Source organism: Parasteatoda tepidariorum, chromosome 2 (assembly GCF_982258835.1).
Source record: "Parasteatoda tepidariorum strain Cologne lab strain chromosome 2, Ptep-v5.0, whole genome shotgun sequence".
Classification (NCBI taxonomy): domain Eukaryota; kingdom Metazoa; phylum Arthropoda; class Arachnida; order Araneae; family Theridiidae; genus Parasteatoda; species Parasteatoda tepidariorum.
Window position 1 is genome coordinate 86,341,313 of NC_141756.1, and position 26,180 is coordinate 86,367,492.

At 28.0% G+C, this 26,180-nt stretch overlaps 1 protein-coding gene across 2 annotated transcripts in view; it reads left to right on the top strand.

Annotated features, from left to right (window-relative positions):
* Window positions 1-685: 685 nt before the first annotated feature.
* The window catches only part of LOC107453736 (dual specificity protein phosphatase CDC14AB), a 135,830-nt gene continuing 110,335 nt past the window's right edge, over window positions 686-26,180 (top strand). For both annotated transcript variants that reach the window (XM_087157670.1, XM_087157669.1), the window contains exons 1-3: window positions 686-1,111; window positions 17,303-17,399; window positions 19,626-19,701. In XM_087157670.1, the coding sequence (XP_087013796.1) occupies window positions 1,060-1,111; window positions 17,303-17,399; window positions 19,626-19,701 (225 nt within the window). In that variant the 5' untranslated portion in view covers window positions 686-1,059. The remainder of the gene's footprint in view (window positions 1,112-17,302; window positions 17,400-19,625; window positions 19,702-26,180) is intronic.

The window sequence follows — 26,180 nt, forward strand, 5'->3', positions numbered from 1 at the left end:
AAGAAGAAAAATTATTTTTCTTCAAACTAGTGTAAGACAAAGATAAATTAAAGTATTAAAAAAAGCTATTTGAATGAGTTCTCTTGTCTTTCGGGTTAGATTTCAAATTACAAGGTTACGGAGTTGAATATTGATAGTTGTGCACTCAAAAATGGGTCAGATGTTTAACGTCGATAATGAAATAAAGTAAAAAAATGTTATAATTATATTTTAATTTCCGTAAATAAGTTTGTCTTATAAAAAATAAATAAATAAAAAAAATTCCAGGTTTACATAACTAGTTTATAATAATTTTCAACAAGTTGCATTAAGCAAACAAACAAGTGGGCATTGAAAGAACAAGAAAATTATCACAACTATTTCAGTTCCCTTTTATGTAATAAATAAAACATTCTGAAATTCTCTTCTCAATCTTGTAGTTATTTATAGCTGGGAACAGCAATTTTTTAAGCACTAAAACTTTCTAAACTAGTATATTTTGTACTTTTTGCATCATTAATTTCGTTCCCCTTTGAAAAAAAAACTGAACCTCAAAGAAATAACATCGAATTTTTATTCTATTTTACCAGACCGTAAAACTTTACTTCAAGATTGAGATGATCTTCTTGCTGAAATGGTTTGTGAATTGATCTACCGACAGATGACGCTGTTATCACTCCTTCATGATTGGTTCTTGATCCGTGACGTAATGAGACAGAGTTTGAAAATGGGGAGGCTGTGTTACTTTCATCTGCATGCATCATTCAGAAATCATCCTCTCGGTGGCAGTTGTAGGATGTAGAGAGAATTTATCAGTTTCGGTTTTAACGAGTTTTCAATGAACTAATAGATAATATGGATAACAAAAACGTTTTGTTTTCTTTTTGTTATCAGTGTATTGAAATGCATACGATAAAATTTACAAAATTCTGCAAAAGGAGAATTTGGGATTTTAAAATTTAAATAACTTGTTTAACTTAGTCAAAAGTGCTCTAAGAACTTTTTTTTGTACATCACTGGTGGCATCATTTGTTTAGTGCAATTGTTCTTTGCTCATCTGTATATTCATGCTTGTTACAAATGGATACAATCAACCAAAATATCATTGTGCATGTGGCAGAATTCATAAAAGGTAGGAAGTTATTTCCTACAAGTATTTAACAGAGTTGGTACATTGAAAATTTAAAAAAGTGTTTTTAATCAGTTTTTATTAAAAATAAAAAGTACACAATACTTTAGCAACCACACCAATACCTTTTTAATTAAAAAAAAGAAAAGAGATGTATAATATCCGTTTAAAATTCGTCTTGCATATCTTTTTTCAAATTAAGGATAGCTAAAACAAGAAAATATCCATTTCCTTTCGTTCATCAATGTGCCATCACTTTTTTTTATTTATTAAGTCTGGTACAAACTAGTTTGTATTATAAAGTTGGAAAAAAATGCAAATTAATATTATATAATTAAAATAATAATACACATTTTAAATAATTTTTTTTTATTCGAAATTTTTTTTCTTCTTCTTCTAAAAATTAATGTAATCTCCAATCTATTATTGTACCATAAACCAAGAAAAAAATAAATCACTACGATAAGTAAATAATATATTACATTTTTATCAGGGAGCGTGCTTAAGGTGTAACGAACTGGGCGATGCTACGGACTGCTAAAATTTATGACTGCGATTTTATTTCATGTTGGCCAATAATATGAATTGGTTCTTATTAAGCTCATTCAAGTAGATTAAATTTTAAAATTGGAATATTTCATATTTTTTAAATTTTATATTATTACAGTCATAGTTATAATTTAACTATAGTTGTAATAGTGTTCTATAAGTTTAAAATAATTTAAATTTGTAATTGTAATTAATTTTCGCTTTCATAATCTAAACGTGTTTCTTAGCAAGGAATTTGACGTTTGAGTTGAATTTGAGTTCGGCTAAAAACCTTAAGCATAAGATTGCATTTTATTCGTGTAATTTGTTGATTCTTAAGGCTGACTTGTGACTTAATTTTTACTTATTGTCAAACTTACCAATCATATATATATTTTTTAAAGTAGTAATTAACAAAACATTTTTTGAAAACAAATTCTTCTATGAAATTAGGTTACAAAATTTGATAATTGAGTATTTTAAATCTTTCACTGAAAAGTTAAATTAAGATATTTTGTATAATTGAAAAAGAAATTAATAGCATTTAAAATGAAATATGTAATTTAGTTAACATATTCATAATAATTACATTATAATGGTATAATTTTTCAATTTATGGTACTTTCTGAATTTTTTTTAACCTTCAAATTTTTTAACAGTGTTCAAGGTGTAAAAAATGATTGCACTTACATAGCTAAGAATAATTTATTTAGAACAATAATTTTTTCTTATGTTACTGTAATAAATAAAAAAAATCATTACAGATGCTTCGAATTTATATTTTACTTCACTGGTTCTGGGCAATATCAAGTTTTTAAAAACGCGATAACGTCATGATATATTGTTCATATATCTAGAATTTTCTCCAATATTTCCATTTTACATTAGTCAATATTTTCGTGACATAAATTAAAATAATCAACACTCCATAATACTGTATTCGATAATTTTCGTTATCTGTAATATTCGTGATATCGTATTCTGATCGTAATGGCTATTTATCGCTGTCGATAATTATCATATATTTGATATTATTCGTAAAAAATGGTATTCACGATATCGCGAAAATACATCTTTAAATATCGTTATCGGGATGTTTAAAAATCATAAATATTTTATTTCAGGTAGTTGAAATTTTTACTAAAAATCATACAATTTTATGAAAGAAAATTCGGGAGGTTTCTTAATTAAAATGTAGATTAGAACTCCAGATTAAGAATCAAGGCAAACAGGTTTTGTCGTAAGATTTTTTTTTGAATGAAATTTACCGAATTTGCGTTAGATAGAGAGGAAAACCATAAAATCTTACAAGATTAGGTTAGGTAGACAGTATTGGAACTTAAATCCATTAATACACTGGCACGGCTCAGACTTTTTCTCTTAATCCTTTGACGCAGAATTTTTATTAATCAAATTTTTATACTTTTTTTCATTTTTTTGTATTTATTTAGATCAAAATGGGTTAAAAACTATATTTAGGATTTTAATAATTTATAGTTATGAAATACAGCATGAAACCCAAGTGTCTTTTTCTGCGTTAAGGTAAAATCTTCCAAACGTGGCTCATTTCCAAATAATTTTTTTCAAATTTACACTGATTTTCAGTGTTTTAGATCTCAAAGAAACAGTTACCATCATTGAAATTTTTTTTTTAATTTTCAAAGTCAATTATTGATAAAATTTTAAATACGTATTAAAAATTTTTTTTTCAAACTACTTTTTTTTAAATTTATATTTGAATTCAAATATAATTCCGATGATCTAACAGATTTTTAGTAACTATTGGACTGCTTTTTTATAATTAGAAAAATATAAAATATATATTTGCTTGCAGTTAGAACATCTGAAAAAAATTTCATGCGATAATTCCAATAAATACATGCGAAAAATAAATTTTAGTTAATATTTATTATTTTTCATTATTTTATTTAATAATAGTCGAAAAAATTTCGAATTTTAAGGTAATAATTTTTTACATAATTTTAATATACATAATTTTACATGGTTAAATACAAAATTTGAGCTAAATTGGTTGAATAGTTCTTGAGAAATCGAATTCTAAGTATTTGAATTTTTCAAAATTTGATTTCTCGGGAACTATTTTACTGATTTCGCGCAAATATTTGTATTTTGACATGAAAAATTACCTAATTTAAAATGATATATAAAATTGTATACCTTACAATTAAAAAAAATTTCAACTATTATTAAATAAAATAATATAAATATTTACTAAAATGTATTTTTTTAATGTAACTATTTTTGTATAAACGAAATTTATAATTGCGGACAAAAAACTTTCAATTCGCTTTTAAAAAGTACTCGAGCTATGATAAAATACTCAAAAAGTAAAATTAACATTACGAAGTCCAAACTTTGGATCGCTCTCATTACCAAACTATGGGGACCACATTTCCCGAATTCCGGCTACCCGCTATATTTTGGGGTCAGAATTCTGAATCCGTCTATAAAAACGCATATTTATTCAGGGAAGTGCATTTATGTGTCTGTTTTCGTAACTTAAAATATCGTCCGCACTAATTAATTAATATATTTGAGGTCACCACGTCGAACCATTAAGATTGAGTCCTAGAAATCGAAGACCCGACAATTAGATCAAAAGTTATTCAGGGTATTCCTTTTTTCCCCGCACCGTTCATATAATAGTTGAATTAAATACGGGAAGAGCATGTTCATTAGTAAAATTTACTACTTCAGCCTTGGAAGTTCAGAAAAATAAAAATATATTCAAGGAATTGATTGCATACTAGGTAATTTCGCAATAAACTCAGACTAATAAATTTGCCGAGCTTAACAATCTTAAACCTAAAAGAAATTATTTTAAAATATGTGATTACTTATCTTAAAAAATTTCACCTAACTAAAATAAACTGTTTAAAGATTATAATATAAATAGCGGTTGTAGCAATAAAGCCGTTTATTATCAGAAACAACCGGTTGTTAAATTAGCAATCGGTGCTCTATCATAAATAACTTTTTATATCATCTCATCTTTTTCGTATATTAACGTAATAAAGAAGCCAACCGGTTATAGTTAGCGGAGAGAAGCTTTTGTAACACAGTTTTTAGACTAGACTAAAAAAAAAAGATAAATAAATAAAAAAAAGACACTCAGATTATCTAGTTTGTGATCGGCTTTAGAGTACATGATGATAATTTGTTTTTTTATCAACTGTTTAATTTAAGAGAGACAGTTTTTGACGGGAAGTCTATCTCTTGATGACTCTCTTGTTATTTTAAAACTTATTTTTCTCTTAATTCCCTAAATTGTGATTCAACATATTCACCCTCAATGTCGTTTCAATCATATTAAGTCAATGAGTTGTTGTTAAATTTAAGGTTAAACTGCGCAAATTCCGGTGATTAATTTAGATTCTTTATAAAAATTGTGTAAGATTTGTTTTAAAAATTATTTTTCCTTGGAAATTTTCAAGTTTGCAGTTTGTTGCAAAGATTTTCTAAAGTAGAATGACGTTTCGAAAATGCCCGACATTTTTTTTAAAAAAAAGTACCTTTGTTTTAAAAATTTTCTCGCTTTCGAAAGTTTTAAAATTCGAACTATTAAAAGAATGACTATTAAAATTTGTCCGTTATCTTTATTTAAAAATCTGCTTTTTTCTGAAAGTTTAAAATATTATAAAGCAGGGGTCTATCCAGACATTTTGTGAAAGGTCCGTTTTTCGTGAAATTGTGAAAAAATTACTCACACTCTTTCAACCAGGGTCCGCTTTTATGAATTTGTGCAAATAGGGTCCGTTAAAAAAAAAACTTTTCAATGAGTTTTTAAATTGTAAAGACATGCAAGATTATGTTCAACACTGTAAAATTATAATTAAAAAAATTAAATTTTAAAAAATAAACAACAATTGCTGCTTTTAAATTAGAGATGCAACATACAAATATTTGGTATTTAGCCTATACTGCTGAACGCAGAATATTCATTTCGGACGAATAATGGAAGAATCGTCTGCAGAAGACAAAACTTAATTCGTTTACATCCATCTTTCGTGTTTTCTGCCCTGGAAAGGGTTTATTCGATTAAGAAAATAATAATGAAGATAAACAAATTTGTCAAGGGTCCTATTAAAGGAAAAATCATTTTCTGAAGGGTCCGTTTTTAAGTTAAAATATTTTGTGAAGGGTCCGTTTTTAAGTTAAAATATTTTGTGAAGGGTCCGTTTTTATGAAAAGATATTTTGTGAAGGGTCCGTTAACGGACCCAAATTTCTTCTAAACAGACCCCTGTAAAGTAAATTTAGAAACTAACATATACTGAAGAACGGTCAGGGAAGCGCAGTAACTTGAGAAGCAATAAAGAAGAATGGCTATAGATGCATATCCATATTGTTTTGTAAACTATTGATTTTGGAAACTATAAAGAAGAATAATTACAGTGAAACGTCTCCGTATTCTTCGTTTTAGAAAGTTTTAATTTTAATGCAGTACTTTGAGAAATAATAAAGAAAAATGGCTATTGATGCATATTCGTATTCACTGTTTTAAAAACTATCTTTCTCTAAAAAAATATTAAACTTTTTGAAATAATTTTAGAAACTACATAGAAGAATTTCTATTGAAATCTATCCTTAATCTTTGTCTTAAAAACTATCTTTCTTTTTAAAGTTTAAAAACTTTATGGACTTATTTTAGAAACTATACTGAAAATTGACCAATAAATAGGTGCTGGTGCACATCACCGTTTTAATTCTTCGTCTCTATTGGTCTAATTTCCTCTCTATTGATCTAAATTAGTTCCTATCATCTAAATCTTTCTCTGAAAATTTATAAACTTTTCGAAATAATTTTGGAAACTATATAGAAGAATGGCCACATCCGAAATCTTTGGCTTAAGAATTACCTTTCTTTTGAAAGTTTAAAAACTTTATGGAGAAATTTTAGAAACTATACTGAAGAATGACCAGTAGTAGAACATCACCGTATTCTTCGTCTCTATCGTCAGAATCTTTCTCTAAAAGATTTTAAATTTTTTGAAATAATTTTAGAAACTATATAGAAAAATGGCTATATCCGAAATCTTTGCTTTAAAAACTACCTTTCTTTTGAAAGTTCAAAAACTTGATGGAGTAATTTTAGAATACTGTAGAAGGATCGTATTTTTCGTTTTAAAAGGTTTTTAACTTAATGCAGTATAATAATAAAGTATAAATAAATAAGGTAATAATATAACTATTGATGCACATCCGTATTCATTGTTATGAAAACAATGTTTAAAACTTTATAGAGTAATCTTAGAAACTATACTGAAGAATTGCCATTAAAACATAACTAAATTCTTTGTTTCAAAAAATTTATGCTTTATTTAATGTTAGTTTTATGTATATTACATTGAGATTTAAGCTTTTCCGAACTATTTTCGAAAGTAAAATGGCTATTGATCCGTAATCTTTGTTACAAAAACTATTTTAAAACTTATTTTTGAACTTTAAAACTTATTTTAAAACTTATTGTTATATTATTCATAAACCTGGTCTACATAAACTTTAAAGTGAGGATTTTAATTTAGTTACGTGTTTAGTGAACGAGTTGTTAAAATCACTATCTGTTTTAAATACCATTATTTACGAACATTACACAATTCATATTATATTATCTGGTTATGGAACAAATCATCATATCTTTAAATGCTGTTATTCACTGACTATTTTGGCGGTGAAATTATTAAGCTAGATTGTTTCTAGTGGAGTTTATGATTGTCTGTCCAATGAATAGCTTTCCTCCTTTAATTACATTTAGTTCAGACGGACATTAAAATTAACGAATGTAATTTCCTCTCGAGGTTGATTTTTCTTGTCTCTAGCTAGACCAATTATGTTAGGAACTACTGTTGTCGAATAGTAAGCAATAACAATCAGTGGGGCTGATTTCTTGTATTATTTATGAACAAATGCATACACTTGTTAAAACTGATTTTCATTTTTGCTTTACTAAATGATAATTATTTTTATAGTTTACTTTATATTTTTTTTTAAATCAAACTTTAGATAAAAAATGATTTGTTTAAAGACTAGTTTTTACTGTGGAATTAGGATAACATATTAAATTATTGTATTATCTATAAAAAAGGCATACACTTGTTTAAACTAATTTGTTGGTTTTGCTTTACTAAATGATAGCAACAATTATTTTTATAATTTTCTTCATCTTTTTTTTATCAAAGATAATGATAAAAAGTGATTTTGTTCGAAGTAAAACTAGTTTTCACTATGTATGCAATTAGGATAATACTGAATTATTGCACATATTATCTGTGAACAGATGTATATACTTGTATAAACTACTTTTTGTTTTTGCTTTACTAAATAATAAACTTATAAACTATTTTTATGAATTTTTTTTTTTTATCAAACTTTAGATTAAAAATTGGTTTTGTTAAAAATAAAACTAGTGTACATTGTGGAATTAGGAAAATATATTAAAAATAAGAAAAATCACTCTAAAAATATATAAGATTTGTTATTTATTTTGCTATATATGAGAGGCGTTTTGCTTCAGAAACAAACTGTTTTTTGTTCATGTCTTTTCTTCTCTTTTTTATCGGACAAATTTGGTTCATAGAATAAGAAAACCGATTAAATTAATTCAAATCTATTTTAATGTATTTTTTAAAAATAAGTTATGTATTATACTTTATTAATTAATTATATTATTTTATTAATTAATTATATTATTTTATTAATAAATTATTTTTTTAAATATTTCATCTTGAAATGTCCGTAAATAACTAAATTTGTGAGCTCGTCTAAAAATGTGACTCGGTATAATTTATTCTTTGAACTGATGCAAAACGAAATTCTGCTGATCTCAAAGTAATTAACTTAAGAATTTAAAGAAAAATGGTTGAAATTATAGTTGAAATAAGTAATAAATGTCAGCTTAATAAGAAATTAAATTTGTTTCATTAAATAAATTTTTTCATTTTACGAATTCTTATGAATCCTTAATTATAAGTGTCTTAAAAATACATCACAGTCACTTTTTCCTGTTATTTTGCCATAAAATTATTTATTGTTGTTGGTATGTAGTTGGTGGGTATGTTGTTGGTATATTATTCTATTTCAAGTTGTTGATATATATTTTTAGTAAACTATGAAATAATTCAGAATGATTCTACTTTCACGAAAATGCTGATTTCCTTAATATAATTTATAATAGTAAATATAATTAATTCCCTAATAGTAATACTAAAGAATTTTTCTGAATTCCTTAGTAATAAGATGTTTCAAAATACTTCACTGTAGTTTTTTTTTTTTTTTTTTTTTACTATTTATTTCCATAATATTAATCATTGCTTGTATATTATTCTACTTTTCGCTGTTGAGTTATATTTTTGGTAAACAATGTAATAATTCAGAATGAGACAATGAAATAATACAGAGCAAATCTACCTTCATGAAAAATGGGTCAACTGATATTTACTTGGCTCACCCTCGAATGTTGTACTTGAAGTTTCGGAAATGAGCCAAAAATGGAAATTACTCAGTCGCATCGTAATAGCTCAAAAATTATGAAACTGTTCACAGTTGGGCATGTCTTTCAATAACAACAAAAAAAAAATGTTCTTAAGGAAATTTATGGAGTAAAAGAAAGTCAGGAAAAAATATTTTGCATATTAGCAAATCATTTTCTCGTTGACTAGCACTCCTTGTCAAAAAAAGCAGGTAAAGTAGTATCCCTTCTCCCCCACCCACCCATCCTTCATGCATATTTCTCTACTTAGTGTTTCTTAAATCAATATTTGCTAGGTTTTTCATTCTTTAAGAGTAAAAGGAGGGTGGTACTTCGTTTTTAATCAGATCAGACGGAAAATAAATGTACACGACTTGGCTTTGAATATTATTACATAGTTATAATCTTAAAAAAGTATAATTTAATCTTTAAATTCTATAGAAATTTTTTATTTTTACCACGTTTATATCAACTTGCCTTCGTGTATGTCTGTTTGGGTGGAATTTTGTAATCGATTTTAAACTAACTTCCCGACTAGCTACAGACTTCAAATTTGGCACATAGTTCATAATTGGATGACAATGCATGAAAATGAAGAGAATGAAGACATACAAAGTAAAATAAAATTAAAGAAAAATTAGTATTTTCGCGATTGTCTTTTGTTGTCGATTCGATTATTTCAAATTATTGTCACATGTCAGTTGAAAAGTTTTATGTACAGTGAGTGAAAAAATTGAGATTTTGGAAGTGAGTACAAAAAAAAAAAAAAAAAAAAAAAAAAAATAGAAATAAAAAGTAATATTTTTAAAAACCACGTTTTTGTAGTGGAGAATAATATTTATAAAACAAAAATTTGAAAAACGAAAAACGTGGTGCGCATGAAATACATAACAGTACATATACACATTTTCTTACTCATACACATGCACAACCACATACACATCCACATATGCATCCTCATACATATGCATATACACAAACATATTCCACGTACACATACACATTCAGATAAAATTACAGATGTACCTACACATTTTCTCATGAGCACACATACACACACTAATATAGAACATTGCTGTTATGTATTTCATGCTCCCCGCGTTTTTTGTTTTTCAAATTTTTGTATTTTAATTATTATTCTCCACTACAAAAACGTGGTTTTTAAAAATATTACTTTTTATTTCTATTTTTAACTGAAATGATCGAAATATACCCATTATTTTTCAATTTCTTCTATTAGTTCAAACTCTCCCTATATCTTGTTCAAATTTTCAATCGTTAATAAAATACTTTTTATTCATCCACACTCAAGCTCAAATACATTTTTTTTGAACTTGTAGTTGTATGAAAATCAGTTCTGGATGTTTGCTTACTATTATACAAATCTGCAATTGTTGAAACTAATTTGCTCCAAATTCGGCATACGTTTAAATAACTTCAAGACAAAAAAAAACTTTAAAAGCTTTTAAATAATTTTTCGCTTTCAAAGTAAAAAAAGAAACCTAAACTTGCCATAGATATAACATTGATTATCGCTAGGATTCTTTTGTTTGCTAAAAGATAAAAGATAGTAATATTCTCCGTATGTTGCCGATAACTTCAGTTATTTTTGCTTGCTTACACCTCCTATTAAATCTAACTTCTCTAGGAAGCTGAAGGAATGTTTTAATATAGTTTCCTCTTTAAATTCTTTCGAATGAAAAGCATATACAAACGGTTTTCTTTCTAAATATACAATTACATTTCATTCAGATCTAACGTTCCTTAGTTCCTTTGCAGACTTCTCACAAATTCTAATAAAATTTTCGGTACTACTTGATTTCCACGGCGACCACCGCAGTTAAAAAGACGCCGAGCTGGAATTATTCGAATTTAGTTTGTGGCTTCCATATCTCCGCGATTGCTTACAATATTAAATCAAAAGACCTGTCTTTTCCATATATTTTCGCCACATGAATTCCGCAAGATAAAACCTAGATATAGAAGATGACGAGCCGTGCCTTTTAGTCTTTTGTTCCTAACATTAAAAGGCTCTGTTAGTGCAGACAACTTTTCTTTGCATAGAGTTTAATTTCGTGTCCATTTACGTATATACTCGACAGCGGGGTAGTACCTCTTTTTCTTGAAAAAACGAAACGTCATCTTCCTCACACCTCGGTAAATTAAAAAATCGTCAAAAAAATGTTTTTGTTCAATGTTTAAATTGGAAAAAAAATAAATTACAATGTTACGAGGTTTGAATGTTAAGCCTAAATGGCACCGAAAGCGAAAGCGTGTATGGTTACTTTTAGTTGAGCAACTTATGGCTGTTTTTTTTACATGATTTGGCGGTTTATCGCGCTCGCCATGGAAATCAAGAAGTACCAATTTTACTTCGAGTACAATAGTTATTGAACGTACTAAAAATGTAAAAAATTTTAAGATCTCACTTAGCGTAGTATTCTAAAGGTTGTCACAAAATTCTCGAAGATTTGAATTATGGGCTATTTTGTGTAATAAAAGGTAAGTAACAAAAGAAAACTGACAAAAAAAAAGTGGATAGCGGGGCATTTGACCACAGCTCAGAGCTATTAAAAATTTAGTGCTAAAAGGAAGAACTATGCATTTTCATTGTTGAGCAATATTTTGAAGAATGTTGGGTCTTTCCCTGGTCATGGATTTTTTCGTTTTGTTAATCGAAATTGTCCTCCCAGATCATCCGATTTTCTAAGCTTTTATTTTTTGTCTAAAGTTCGTGCTGATAAGCTCACAGTCCACGCTTTGTAGGAAGAAACCGATTGCTGTATCAACGAAATTCGGTCGCATTCACACGCAAAGCAATAATTTAAAATTTCGGCAAAAAAGAGTGTACTGCCAAAAATTCCGAATCAAATTACGGTATAAGAAATCGTCACTTTGGGTGCATCATCCTTAAAATCCATTTTACCGTCAAATATTATACCGTAACTTTTCAATAATATTTATTTAACTATAGTGATTCAGCGATTTTGCGTTAATTATTACTGTAAAAACTACGATATACCAAATTTTCAGTTCCGTAAAATCTGATCTTTACAATTTTTTGTTTTCTGCATATTACTGTAAAAAGCAGTAATTTGATTGCGGAATTTTTACAGTGGTGTGACAGCAGAACTGTGGAGGCCATATACTCGATAAGTTACTCCAAATATAGCCCTAGATTGTATAATTCGTGAATCAATAAAAAAAATCACGTTTTTTAATTAAAAATCTGTTTTTCATCAAATTAATTTTACATGAATTTTTTCTTACGTAAATTTTGTGATGCCCTTGAAAAATAAGCTTATCATTGAATACTAAGCTCATTATTTATTATAGATCAAATAAAAGATATCGTTTACGTGAACGCATATAAACTTAAACTTGTCTTATAATACAAGTTAATCAACCGTCACAGTGACATCTGAATAATGCTTTTATTGTCGCCGAGACTGGAGTGAATTTTTATTTCTTATTCCTCTGTAAACAATACCACATTACCCTTTTAGGTAACAGCTTTTATGCTCTTTTCTATTGTTTAACGACAGTTTACAGGTCTTTCTTTCCTTAAATAACTCACATTATCATTGTCTCTTTATAACATTGTTCAGATATATTAGGGTCAAGTTCTTTTAATTCTGCGGCTGCCGTCTCTTCAAGGTTCTTAAATTCGATCAATACGACCTACTTTGACGTAACAAAGTCCTGTCATTTCTCTCCAAAAAGTCGTTCGGTACTAGTGCAAAAAGAAAATAAAAGGTAAGCATTAATCAGAGCTCCGTATTCTCAGAAAAAAGTGAACGAACGCGTAAAAATAGTGAGACATAAATATCGTCATGGTAACTGTAGCCGTCACTGTGGAGGGAAAATTCAACCGCAAATAGTGTTTAATAGGTTTGCTCAGCTTTTCTGTGTTTTGTTGAACTATTAAAAATATTTCGCGATTTGGAATTTGATAACTCATGAAGCTACAGCTTCGAACAAAAACATGCATCTTAATTATTTGATTAAAAAACTTCATTTGCTTTAAAAATATACAATATGTTTTTCACCTTTTTCTCTCTCGGCTACTATGGGTTTTTTTTTAGGTTTTTTTCTCACCTTTATTTTTTGTTGGTAACTTTCGTTTTACATTTCAAATCACCCTTGTTTCTTTTCATTCAGGTCTGGCAAGTCTTGAAAATCAGCGCCTGTTTTTGAGCGCTCGAAACATGACGACTGTTATTTCCATTTTGTATATTTTCGAAGCGAATGAAGTTTTTAATTAAGTAATATCTTACCGCTTTAGTTTCTTGGCATAATTAATTTAATGCATCTGCGTTTTCGTTAGTTTAAATTGATTAATCATTAGACTTGTTTATTCAATATCTCTGCACAAGAAAAGTCGGTAAAAAATGCATTTGCTCCACAGTATTATAATTACAAGTAAAACATTTATTTATTTATTTTTGAAATATAATTGAAAAGATATTAATATAATTTTATAGAAGGTAATTGGAATTTTGACTTTTTCTACCAGTTAAATGCTGTTCCATCGGGAATAAACTTGTATTAGATATAGAACACAAATATTCATTTTTATTGTATCTTAAGAACAGATGTACATAAATAATTATATTTAATAATTGAATTATATTAAGTAAAGCTTTCCGGAAGGACCACGTCGCACAATTCGCCGTGGTGACAATTCGTCGCACACAGTTTATAGTGAGTTAATTCTGGTTTACAATTTGTCGTGAGACAATTCGTCGCAGCGGCAATTTATCGAATCGTGTCCACGATGAACTGTCGCTTCAACGAATTATGCGCTATGAATTGACGTGATACAGTGTCGCACACTGTATCACGTCAATTCATTGAACGATAGGGGTAAAAATCAAAAATAATAGACGAAACAAAGAGGGAATTAAAGAGAGAAAAAAGAGGGTAAAGGAAAAGATAAATAGGTAAGAAAAAATGCAAAATTAAAATGGTCGAAACAAGTCCAGTTGAAAAATAATTAAGGTAAAATGTCTTTCGTTAAATGTTAATCAGTTCAAAATATGAGGAACATTGTCTTTGCGTTAAGTAAGAAATATATAGTGAAAAAAATTGAAATCTTTGTGAAAGAATCATCTTGTAAAAATATATAATGGGTAGAGAATTGATACAGAATGTGTAGAAAATTGAAATATAGAGTGTGTAGAGAATTGATACTTGAGGGGCTTAGCTTGCTCGAAATAGAATGGAAAGAACAGTTGCTAACGTAAACGAAGGTCACGGTTCAACAAGCAATCTGTATCGAGATACCCACATTACTTCACTTGCAGGTATCCCATTTGCATAAACAATTAGAAGTGTATTTATCTAATACAAGAAAGTTTGAAGGTTCTTCTTAGATGCAAAAAAAAAATATATATATATATATTTCTTTCTATGTACAAAAAAGATAATGATCTTTGGCTGTCATCAGCATAAGATAAATGAAGGTTATAAATGCTCTTCATAGATTCGCTCATTTGCTTGATTTTAAATTAATTTGTTCAACACCAAGAAACAAAACTGGTGGGCAAGGACGTATGAGAATTAGAAAAAAAAGGAAAACAAAAAATTACTAAAAAAAATTTATTAAGCATAATTTATAGGGTAAATATTTCTAATACTTTTATGAATAAAACCAGACATAAACTTTTCAAATGGCTTGATTTAAAACTATCATTTGACCTCGAATGCCTTTCGAAAATTCATAATTTTATACATTAGGATTTTGAACAATAGTTTTTTGTCTTTATTTTTCAAATAATTCTTCTAATAAAAACAAAACGAAATTTCTATTTTATCCATGATAGTTTCTATTAATAGGACATTCATTTTTCACAATTCCAAAAACGATTCTATTTCATACTCGACTTATATTTATATTTCACATGTGCTCTTGAATAGTAATTTTTCTTTTGTCTCATATTTTTCAAACAATTTTAAGAAACACAAAACGAAATTTTAAATTTAATCTTTATACTTTATGTAAATAGAACATAAATCTTTCACTATTCAAAAAATTGTTCTATTTTGAATTCTGCTTTTATTCTTAATTCCTATATTATGCCTATTAATAATAATATTTTTTGTCTATCGTATTTTCAAAATTATTCTTCTGAACAAAGCAGAACAACGTTTATGCTTTAGTCTTAATAATTTCTATAAATTAAGCATTAAGTTTAACTACTTCAAAAATTATTCTATTTCAAACTCGGATTTTATTCATAACTCATATATTATGCTTTTGAATAATATTTTTTTATCAATCATATTTTTCAAGTAATTTTTTAAAACAAAACAAAAACAATATGTATTTCAAATTTCATAGTTTCGTTAAATAAAACATAATTCTTCATGACTAAAAAAATTTTTCTATATCGTATTTGAATTTTATTCTTAATTCATGTATTATTTTAAATTTTTTTTTGTTATATTTTTCAAAATATTCTTCTAAACAAAAAAAAACTTTAAATTTTCATCTATATACTTTCCATAAATAGAACATAAATTTTTTCTCAATTCCAAAAATGATTCTATTTGGAACTAGAATTGATTTTTTGAAGTGCTACTCGAAATCTTTCGCAGTTCAGTGAAAACTAGCACGCGCTGATAGAGCTCCCAATTTTAACAAAAGCGATATTGTCAAAATGGTAAGAAAGACAAGGGATAAAAAAGAAAATAGAGAGATGCATGTTTTTTTTTTAACTCATTGATTCTTCGCCTTCTCAATTTAGGCTCCGACTATCAGTGACCTTGCAAATGTTTCTGAAGGTCACGCCGTATACTGTCGATTAAAGGGATGGGTCTGATAGTACTAATGGCTTAGTTAATTTTGCAATCGAAACATGTTGCCATTTGCACGCTTGGCGAAACGGTGATCGAGCTTGAAACTTAAACGGAGCATCTGCCTTTGAAGTCGCTCAAGCATGCCAAAACGCTATTCTTCTCCGTTTCAGTTTAATAAGTGAAATTTGCGAACCTAAAATAGTGAGAGATAATGCATAAATAATAAAAGAGAAACTGAAAATAGCTAGTTGGATTGAATTTCAATAACGGTTTTGTATAAACATCTCTTTTACACAGAGATTAATCGTTCGGATGTAAAGGTTAACTTGATCTTCGAAATAAACTCGAGCAAAACAATTAAACACTTGGTATGCATGGATATTATTCTTAATATTGGTTTATGAATCTGACACTTTCTTAATTAAAATATTTGAGAAATCTTGGTTGGTTATTTTTTTAAATCGAATATTACGATTAACAACTTAATGTTTGATTTGCCTAGAATAGTTTATATCATTATTCTAAGCAATGTTTAAATAGGGACAGTTTAACGAATATATAAATAAATAAAACTAAAATCAACGCACCGTAAGCTATTAAGCATACGAAATTCAAGGGTTTTATTTAATTATTCTTATTTATTCATTTCTTTTTTTTTCCACAAAAAGTGGGGAAAATGTGTACTGTTAAACAAATGTTAATGTTGTCAATTAAAATGTTAAAAAAAAAAAAAAAAGAAAATTGGTTAATGTTGGGTATACAAGTTACTAATGCAAACTAATTAATATTTTTATTAAAAAAATTGTAAAGAAGTATCTATATATGAATTTTTTTTGTACTAAACGTAAATTTTAAGAAATTAATTTTTTTTAATACTTAGTTAAATACTATTTTAAAAAATTTAAAGCAGTAAAATTACAATTTTCGATTACCACACGTGCTCCTGACGTGAATCTATTAAGGAAAATAACTCATTTAAACTTCGTTTAATGCCAATTACTTTCAAAGCTACTGATTCTGGTAATTCAGGCGTTCTTAAAAGTTTGAAAATAACAGCAAATTCATTTTCACGTTTTAGCCTATTCCATATGAACACCTGTCACATATTTGATTGTTTGTAAGGTTCTCTCAACTTTTCAACTGTCTTGCTTTTAGGGCAATTTTGTATAAAACATTTCCTTGTGCGAAGAAGCGAGAGTTTTGAAAATTAAACCGCTTTAATTACTAATATTTCCCTGATTGAAGCATAAAAAAACGCGTTACTATTATTTTAATTGATCGAAAGTATTGATGAAATTATAATTTAAATGCTATGCCATAAATATTACTGTTATATTTTGTATTAAACTTAGTGTCTCTATTTTTTTTTCTTTCCAGATCGTTTCTATTTTACTACCATAGTTGAAAAGAAAAGGCCAAAAATATCTGTTACACATCATTATTTCTCTACAGATGAAGAATTCATATATAACAAGTAATTTATTTTATGATATGGGAATTTGTTAATTAAATTTACCAGAAGAGCCTTATTTCTTTTAGAATCTAATATGAAGTGTCTTTTAATTATTTATTTATTTTTAAATAATTGTTTCATCAAGTGAAAATTAGCATTATATTTTTTATTTTCTCTTGCAATAAAAATTAGTTCTTCCAAATCGAATAATTTCATATGAGGAGTAATGTGTTCTGTAAATCCAATATAATTATTTAAAATTTAATCTGATATGATATGTAGATAATTGTTGCCTTAATGATCTAAAATCATCCCGTCTTTTTTATGATTTAAAAATTTCAAAGATGCACCTTTACCCTTTGATGCAGATGGAACACCGGTGTCTCTTTTGCATATATATTTTTTTGACGCTTTAATTACAAGCAAAAATATATTTTGATATTTTTAAAATATAAAAAAAACAGTTTAGTAGTTACTAAAAACTTTGTTAGATTTTCGGAATTATATTTGTACTAAAATACAGGGTTATTCATAATTCCCTCTGGGGTTTCGAAGCGTATGATGTCTGAAAGGGGCTTCAGTGGTACATGTTACTGCCATCTACCGGCAACTGCTTAAATTAAAACTTGAATACTTTCGGAATAATTTCATATGTTCTTTTTTTGCCATATTCGTCTTCGTTTTTTTACTATAACGCTTCGAAACCCCGGAGGGAATTATGAATAACCCTGTATAAAATCAGAAATAGAGCAATTTGCAAAACACTTTTTTCTTTCATCCTTATTCAAAAATTTATTAATAATTGATTTTGTAAATTAAAGAAATTTCAATGATGAATAACTGTTTCTCTAGATCTAAATAAATGAAAATTTGAAACATTATGCCTTAATGACCGATGGCAACATGGACTCGACAACAATAACTAATTCTAGACATATTATTATTTAGATATTTTACTGCAAATATTAAAACTTATTTAAAATAAAGCAAAAAAGGCCAAACAATGGAATTAGTTATTTTTATTTTAGCTGCAAAATATCAAATAAAAGTTTAATCAACTAGTCCGTAATGTATTCCCATCCCTAGACAGATGCATAGAAAGTATTCGCTCTAAATTTCAATTGATTCGAACCAAAATATTTTTAGATATTATATTTAAAATGAAGGATAATAACCGAAAAATTAGTTTTGAGAAAAGGAACAAAAAACGTGCAATTATCAATGTAATAGCCAAAATAAATGATTTTTTAAATCATCATAACTTTTGTTCTTTTTTACGTCGAAAAAGAACAGTTTAAAAAAAGAAAAGTTCATGGTTTTATTTTATATAAAAAACGGAACAATTATTTTTTTAAGTCAAAATCTGCTTAAAAAAGATAGTCAGTTACATTCCTCAAAAGTTTTATTGTAATAGGGAATTAATTTTTTTTGACTATACAAAGAATATGTATTACGCTAGAATAAGAGTCACTGGTATTATTTTTGCAAAATTATTTTATTTTGTTTTTAACGAAGGAATTTTACTAATGTTTACAATAAATTCTATTAATAAAGCATTTTTTTATAAATTTGGTGGCATTTTTTCTTGTAGGATTTTATTTTTAATTATTTTCGTATTTGCTGCATTTCTTTTATTAGTTGTTATTTTGAAGATTTATTTATAATCACTTAATATGTAAATTAATATTTTAGTATATAAATAAATATATAAATTAATATTTTTGTAAATTAATATTTTTGTAAATTAATATTTTTGTAAATTAATATTTTACAAAATATATATTTTAAAATTTAAATATCACTCTGAATTTAGTGGTTATTTTCGAAATAGAAAATTTTTCTGAATTATTTTAAATCTTGTTGTTTTTTTCTTTTAAAAATACCAAATGAAAAAATATTGAAGCAGTAAATTCGGCTAAAAAAAATATAACTATCAGTAAATGAAAATGCATTAATAACATTTAAAAACACCATCACATAAAAAAATATTTTTCTTTATTTACTAAATATTAGTATTAATCTTTCAAACAACAAAAAAAATGATTCCGCTTATATTTTTAGTTTTTATTAAAAATAGAGACTAGTTTTAAGAACTTTATAATTAAAATGAAATGAAGAGTGAAATATTGGTGGCATCATCCCATTTATGATCTTCCATTTTTTTTAATGTTCCGCCATGCTTCGCCAGTATGAATTACGAAGCGTCTTTAAATTATTAAAATCGTTGTTTTTTCTGTCTTTTTATAGTTTCTATGCCGATTTCGGTCCATTAAACTTGGCCATGGTTTATCGATATTACTGCAAGGTGAATAAAAAATTAAAGGTAAGTAATTATTTCCCTAACTTTGATTCATGTATTTTTCCTTCACCATTGAACTGCAAATAGCTTTTTTTTAATACTTTATTTTATCTTTGTCGCCTAATAGTTTAAAGAACAATCATTTTTCTTCTTGACTAAAAAAATAAAAGTCAAGCTAAATTTAGTTAATAGACCATCTTTAAAATTTAATTTTTTTCTCCGTCATATGACTGACGACAATGTATTGTGATTCGATTAGCATTATCTATAAACTGTGTCTATTTATGTACCATTTATATGTTTATTTTATGCAAATTAAATCGTACAAAAATAGAACTGTACATGGATGGTATAGATTCATTTATTTACCATTTATACGCCATGTAAGCATAAATGGTGCTGTCCGATTTTAAACTTGCACATCATAGCGATGGAAAATATGTGCTTGTATGTAAAGCAAAATATGTTTATTCTTGTTACTTCGTAAAAAAAAGTGCCTTTTAGACTTTGTATTTTTGAATTAATTTATTTGTTGAAAAAAATGTCTTTAGTTTGAAAGTTTTCATTGATTATCAATAAATTCCAAATTATCGACACGAGTTTTAAAAAAAAGGATCAGAATTTCTAAGGAAATTCCAACTGTGTTTCGCGGAAAATGTATTAACATTTAAAAATACTAAAGAAATAATTTTTATCAATAATTTCCATAATAAAAATATGGTAACGTACGGTTTAAACTTTTTGTGTTTAATATTTATGTATTTTATTTATTTATTTTTTTTTTTTAAATCTAGGAAATCAGGCAAAATTTTAAAAAGACTGAACACTTTTTTTTCTGCTTTTAACTGTTTGTTTATTTGCGCAGGAAAATTCGACACTTTAACTCCCGGAAAGGATTTCTATTTTATTTTAAAAGCGGTGTAGAGCAGCCGACTCACTTATATGAGTTCACGGCTATCAAAGTTAAACTCAGTATCCTTGTAATTTTGAACCCAACCCAGTAGACAAGAATACTCCTGAATACGGCATTGGTATAAACTAGCCTTCGTGGAGGACTATTTTATAGAACTAACCCGTATTTATGTTACAGGAGGAGGAAAACCACGAAAATCTCCCACGGTTAGTCTAATGGTGAGGGGATTCTTACCATTATTCGTCAAACATTTTACATCAACCCAGTGCTGGGTACGAACCGGGAGTTTAATTCGAATTGACCAGCCATCGAACCTGGGTCGCCTCATTTCGTAGCGAGCACTCACTCTATCTCATGAGCCACCGGGACTCCATGAAAGGGATTGTAGCGATAGTAGGAAATTTGAGATTGAGTTTAAGATAAGTTTCTCTTAGTTGAAGGCTATTACTTTCTTTCAGTTTCCAGATTCTTGAATGAGCATATCGATTTGATACATTACCATTTTATTTAAGTCCTGAATTTAGAAAAAAAAAATCGACTTGTAGGATGGCATTTGATTGATGACGACAAAAACTTTGACTGATTGTACTTCTAGCGACTGAAAAATATTCGATACCCATTGTTAAAAATGACGCTTTACGTCAGGATTTAAAATTGTCGAAAAGTTAAAAATACGACGTTTGAATGTAGCTGTATTGGAATTACTTTTTCCTTCTTGGTTTTTCTTCGTTAGAAAAGGAAAAATGTAGGAAATGGCGTGCCTATTTTTCATAATTTATTTCCTTTTTTTCTCACCAGAAGTAAATAATTTTATAACTTTTAAGAAACGTTTTTTTTCTCTCTCTCTCTTTCAGAAGATCAATAAAGCTTATTTTAGTAATAATCTTCTTCTTCGGCACTACAGCCTAGAACAGGCCAAGTTCACCCTAGTCACCTTCCGCCGTCACTGCCTATTTAAGGTGACTGTTCTAAAATTTCTGACATCTGACACGATAATGGCCGGGATATCCTGGTTGGTAGGACACTGAGCCCATGTCCAAGAGCTCATGGGTTCGATCCCCGCCGGCTATAGACTCCCCGTGTAGTAAATGGTGACTGATGCACGTTAAATCTGTCAAGTCGCAAAGTCCTCCATGTTCCCCTAACAAATCAATACCTCTGGGCGTACAGATCCAGGAGTTTCCTTGTCTTCTGGATTGGTTCAAAATTACTAGGCTTCGGAGTTGAACATTAGTAGTCGTAAACCCAAAATTGGGTCGGCTGTTCAACAACGGTTATAACTATAAATATATAAATAAATCTAACACGATAAGATCTTTTTCTATATTGTCCATCAACCTAAAGGTTGGGCGACCTGGTGACAGCTGGTTTGCCAAAAGTCAGTTTCCTTGTAAGATTGGGGTCTTCTAATTTTTGCAAGTGCCCAAGTAAACTATCTTACACGTTACGCGATTTGGGCGATGTTGGGTCATGGTGATATAGTAGTTCTAAATGTTCTTTTACGCTTAACAAATCAATTAAAATTACGATTGATATCTATTTATAAAATATCATAGCACTTAACTAATTCTGTCCAAACAATGAAATTTGCCTCATTAGTATGTTTTAACATAATTCTTTGTCCTAATTTAGAAGATATTTTCATAGGAAGGAAATTGTTCTTCTAAATCTAGGTTTTTATCATAAATTTCTGATGGCTGCTATTCTATGCTTTCAAAACTTTTATTCAAATCTTCATTATCGAATCACGCTATTTTCTCCTTCATTTCACCCGTGAGAACAGAACTCCGAGGGGGAAAATAGCCCTGATGGTCATTTGGCCGAAAATATAGATCACACTTTAATTATGTATTGTGACCCCATTTCTTTGACCGCTTCTTTTATTTAACAAGTTTTTTTTCCCTTTATTTTTTGTGATTGCTTTTATCTGAATATCTCTGTTCCATTATTGATTTTTTGAGCCCGAAACATGACGAAGCTGTTTGTCATTTTGTTAATGGATGTACGAAAACTTCTACAAAGATTCCTTTTTTCTGATTGTTTTTCTAATTATATTGTTTTGCAGTTTGATTTCTTTCAAAAAATGACATTCCATCAGAAATTTTTATTTTATCGTATGATGACGCATCATATATTCGGCTAATATTAAAGAATCGTAGACAGTACATAGTTTCAAAATCTTTGAACTTTTCGTTATTTACTGAGATCGAATGTTTTACTAGGAACAACAGCTGAGTAAATATTCACATTGCCACCGTTATTAGCTTTGTTGTGAAACTTTTATGTAATATTGAAGATCATTAGCCTCAGAAATCAACAAACGTACAGATGTAAAAGAAATACTAATTTATTTTCATATAAAACAATTTATTACTTTGTATTAGGGCTATTTTAAATTTACGACGTATCACAGGTTTCGTAGATATTTTGAAAAAGCAAAAAAATGAGTGTCAAATTTACGATTAGTAGTCGTGGAAATTTTCTCCTTTTAGATACCTCTTTGTTTTTTAACTATCATGCAGTAACGAATTTTTATTATTTTAAATAATTTTAAATTATAAACATTGTTGGATTATCTCTAGTGTCTGATGCATATTTATTCTTCTTAGACTCTGAATTTTGGCGATGTTATTCTGTTACTTCCTTTTTTTTAAAAATTTTTATTTAATTTCATAGATTTAACCATCGATTTTCACTGCTTTCAATTTTTTCCAATTATTGATTTATGGAGTCGCGATGGCTCAGAGAATAGAGCGTTCGTCTTCCAATCAGGTGAACCGGGTTCGAATCCAGCGATGGCTGGTCGATACGAATCCGGTCCGGCTTCAACTGATCACAGTGCTGACGCAAAATATCCTCAGTGGTAAACGGATCATGGGTTAGAGACCCTTCGCAGTCAAGCTAACCGTTTGAGATTCTCGTGGTCTTCCTCTCCATCTAACGCAAATTCGGATTAGTTCCATCAAAAAGTCTCCACGAAGGCAAGTTTCTCCCAAGACTTGATCCAGGAGGTCCATTGTCTTTTGGATTAGGTTCAAAATTGCAAGGCTGCGGAGTTGAACATTAGTAGACGTAAACCCAAAATTTGGGTCGGCTGTTCAACGACGGTTATAAAATAAAATAAAGTATTGATTTATTAAAATAATTTACCTATTAACAACCTATTATGCTGTTTGTTTAAAATTCCTATTAACCAGAAACAAATTTGAAAATAACTTTGATACAATTTATAAAAAATTTTTTTCATAAAAAATACTTAAATGAAACTTATAATATGAAAAAAAAAAACCTACAATGATAATAATAAAAATATGAATGAAGCCTATGTTTTTTTCTAGCATTTGTATTTTAATAGTTTGTTGCGATAACTAAATACAGATAAGTTTTTATGAGATATCCTTAAATAATGTATGATAACTATAAATATAGTATTTGTAGTTTTTAACGATTAACATTTTTTAGAATCTCTTGAAGAGACTTTGTGTAACACTTTAAATTGGATATTTCTTAACTTATTCATTCTCACGTGGGTTGTGATCGAGTTAGTAACTTTATTATAGTTTATTAAAATAATAAGAACAATCAATTTTTAATATATTTATTTCATATTTTAAACGAACTAATGTATATCCAACAGTATTGTGAATATGCACTTTTTACTATATATATAATCAAATTCCGACAAAATTGAGGATTATATCACCTGATATAATATCGATATGCTCGTTAGCATGTTGATTTTCGAGTGGGACGCTAAAATTTAAACGCAAAAAATTTTTAAAAAATTTATTCACTAACAGATAAAATTGTATATGTCGAATTTGTTTATATTACATAAAGTAAAAACAGACGATTTAATGTTCAATATTTAAATTTAAGAACTCTTTTAAACAAATTTATCGTTTTTTATTTTATTAAAACGATTTTTTGTTTTTGTTTAATACATCAAAAGATATTCTTTACAATCTTTGTTTTCAAATTCGTGTTGATATGAGATATTTTACCAGTCGCTTACGATAAAGCTCTTCCGCATTGAATTATCTCTAACGATTTCCAGTGGCATTCTTTTTTCTCTCACTGTTACATCACTTTTGTTTTATCACTTTCAACAAAATAACTAAGAGTGGTCTGATTTTGTTCGAAAACGAACTCTAGGCAGCGGAATACCGACAGACGATTACAATCTTTGGTGTTGAAATCGATCTTTCTGTCGGGATTCGCTCAGGTAAACTAAACCCACGTGGATTTAGAACCTCTCGTAATCGGAATTTTCTCTCTCGGCTCTATATAGGAATAAATGTTTTTGCGAAATAAAATGTGGCCTGGTAGAGTTATCCTGAAAGCATTTTAATGAGTTGCGTAAGTAATGCCCACTCGCTGTTACCCGGAGGGCGTGTCCACGCCTTCGCTTTGGCCTTGCCTAGAGCTAAGTATGAATGAATCGATAGCGCAGGTAGATAATAAGCCTGTTGAATATTATCGTTTGTTTAGAAAATAAATCTATATAATCGCTGTGCCCCTAAATTATATTTAATGGTTGCATTTTGATAAATGCAAACGATAGGTTTTATTTAGATTTTGTTCGAATACTAATATTTGTAATCACTAAAACGATTTTAACAGCCACTCTTTTCTATTTAATTTTTTTTAAATGCCATGTTAAAAAAATTCTTCTCATAAATTCTCATTTACAGTTAATAAAAGTTTTCGAAATACGTTTTATTGTTTTTGTTTTTATGCTTCCATTATCGCGTAAAACGTTTACACTTTATAAGTTCTTTCACTAATTTGTTTCTGTTTATTACGAAATCTGTTTCCTTCAAAAATTAAACTTACAAAAACATTTTCTTTAATTTATTAACGGATAATATTTTTCCTGCATAATTATTACTCTTTTTTCTTAATAAAAATTTCAGTGACTACAATAATGCGAAATAATTCAAGTATTGTTTTTGGCCTAATCACTTCTTACGTTACATAATTTTGCTAAAGGATTTGAATATTGAAGAGTAAGAAATAGGATTCTAACCTGACACTTAAGGAAAACAAAGTTCTACGCAGCAAAATAATTGCTAAGTATCCTCCTCCTAGTAAATGGTAAAAAGTTGCGCGATCTTGCACGTTGGGTTTTAGAAGATAGGTGGAATGGGAATAAATAGGGAACGAGACTTAAATAAAGTTATCCCTGGTCAAATGAATAGAATAAATTCAAGTTCAAGACGATATAACTGAAAATTTAGAACTTATAATGGTTTTTTGCACCAAAAGTTCAATCTTCGATTTGTACACATTTTTGAATTTTTCATTGTTATATAGTCAAACGAAGTATAATAGGCAAATTGTTTCCAATGAATTATTTTACGTTGAATCGAAGCCAAACACTTGTCAGCATAATAAATAGATGCAGGAATTTGGTTTTTATGTATAAAAACCATTATTTTTTATATGTATTTATTTATACTTTTTACATTGCTATCTTGTAGCTATCTGGACCAAATAAGGTAGGGTTTTTTAGCGCTGAATAGTCGATAAAGCGAATAATTTTGAAGAAAAACGTAAATCGGTATAAATCAAAGCAATACTTTTCATA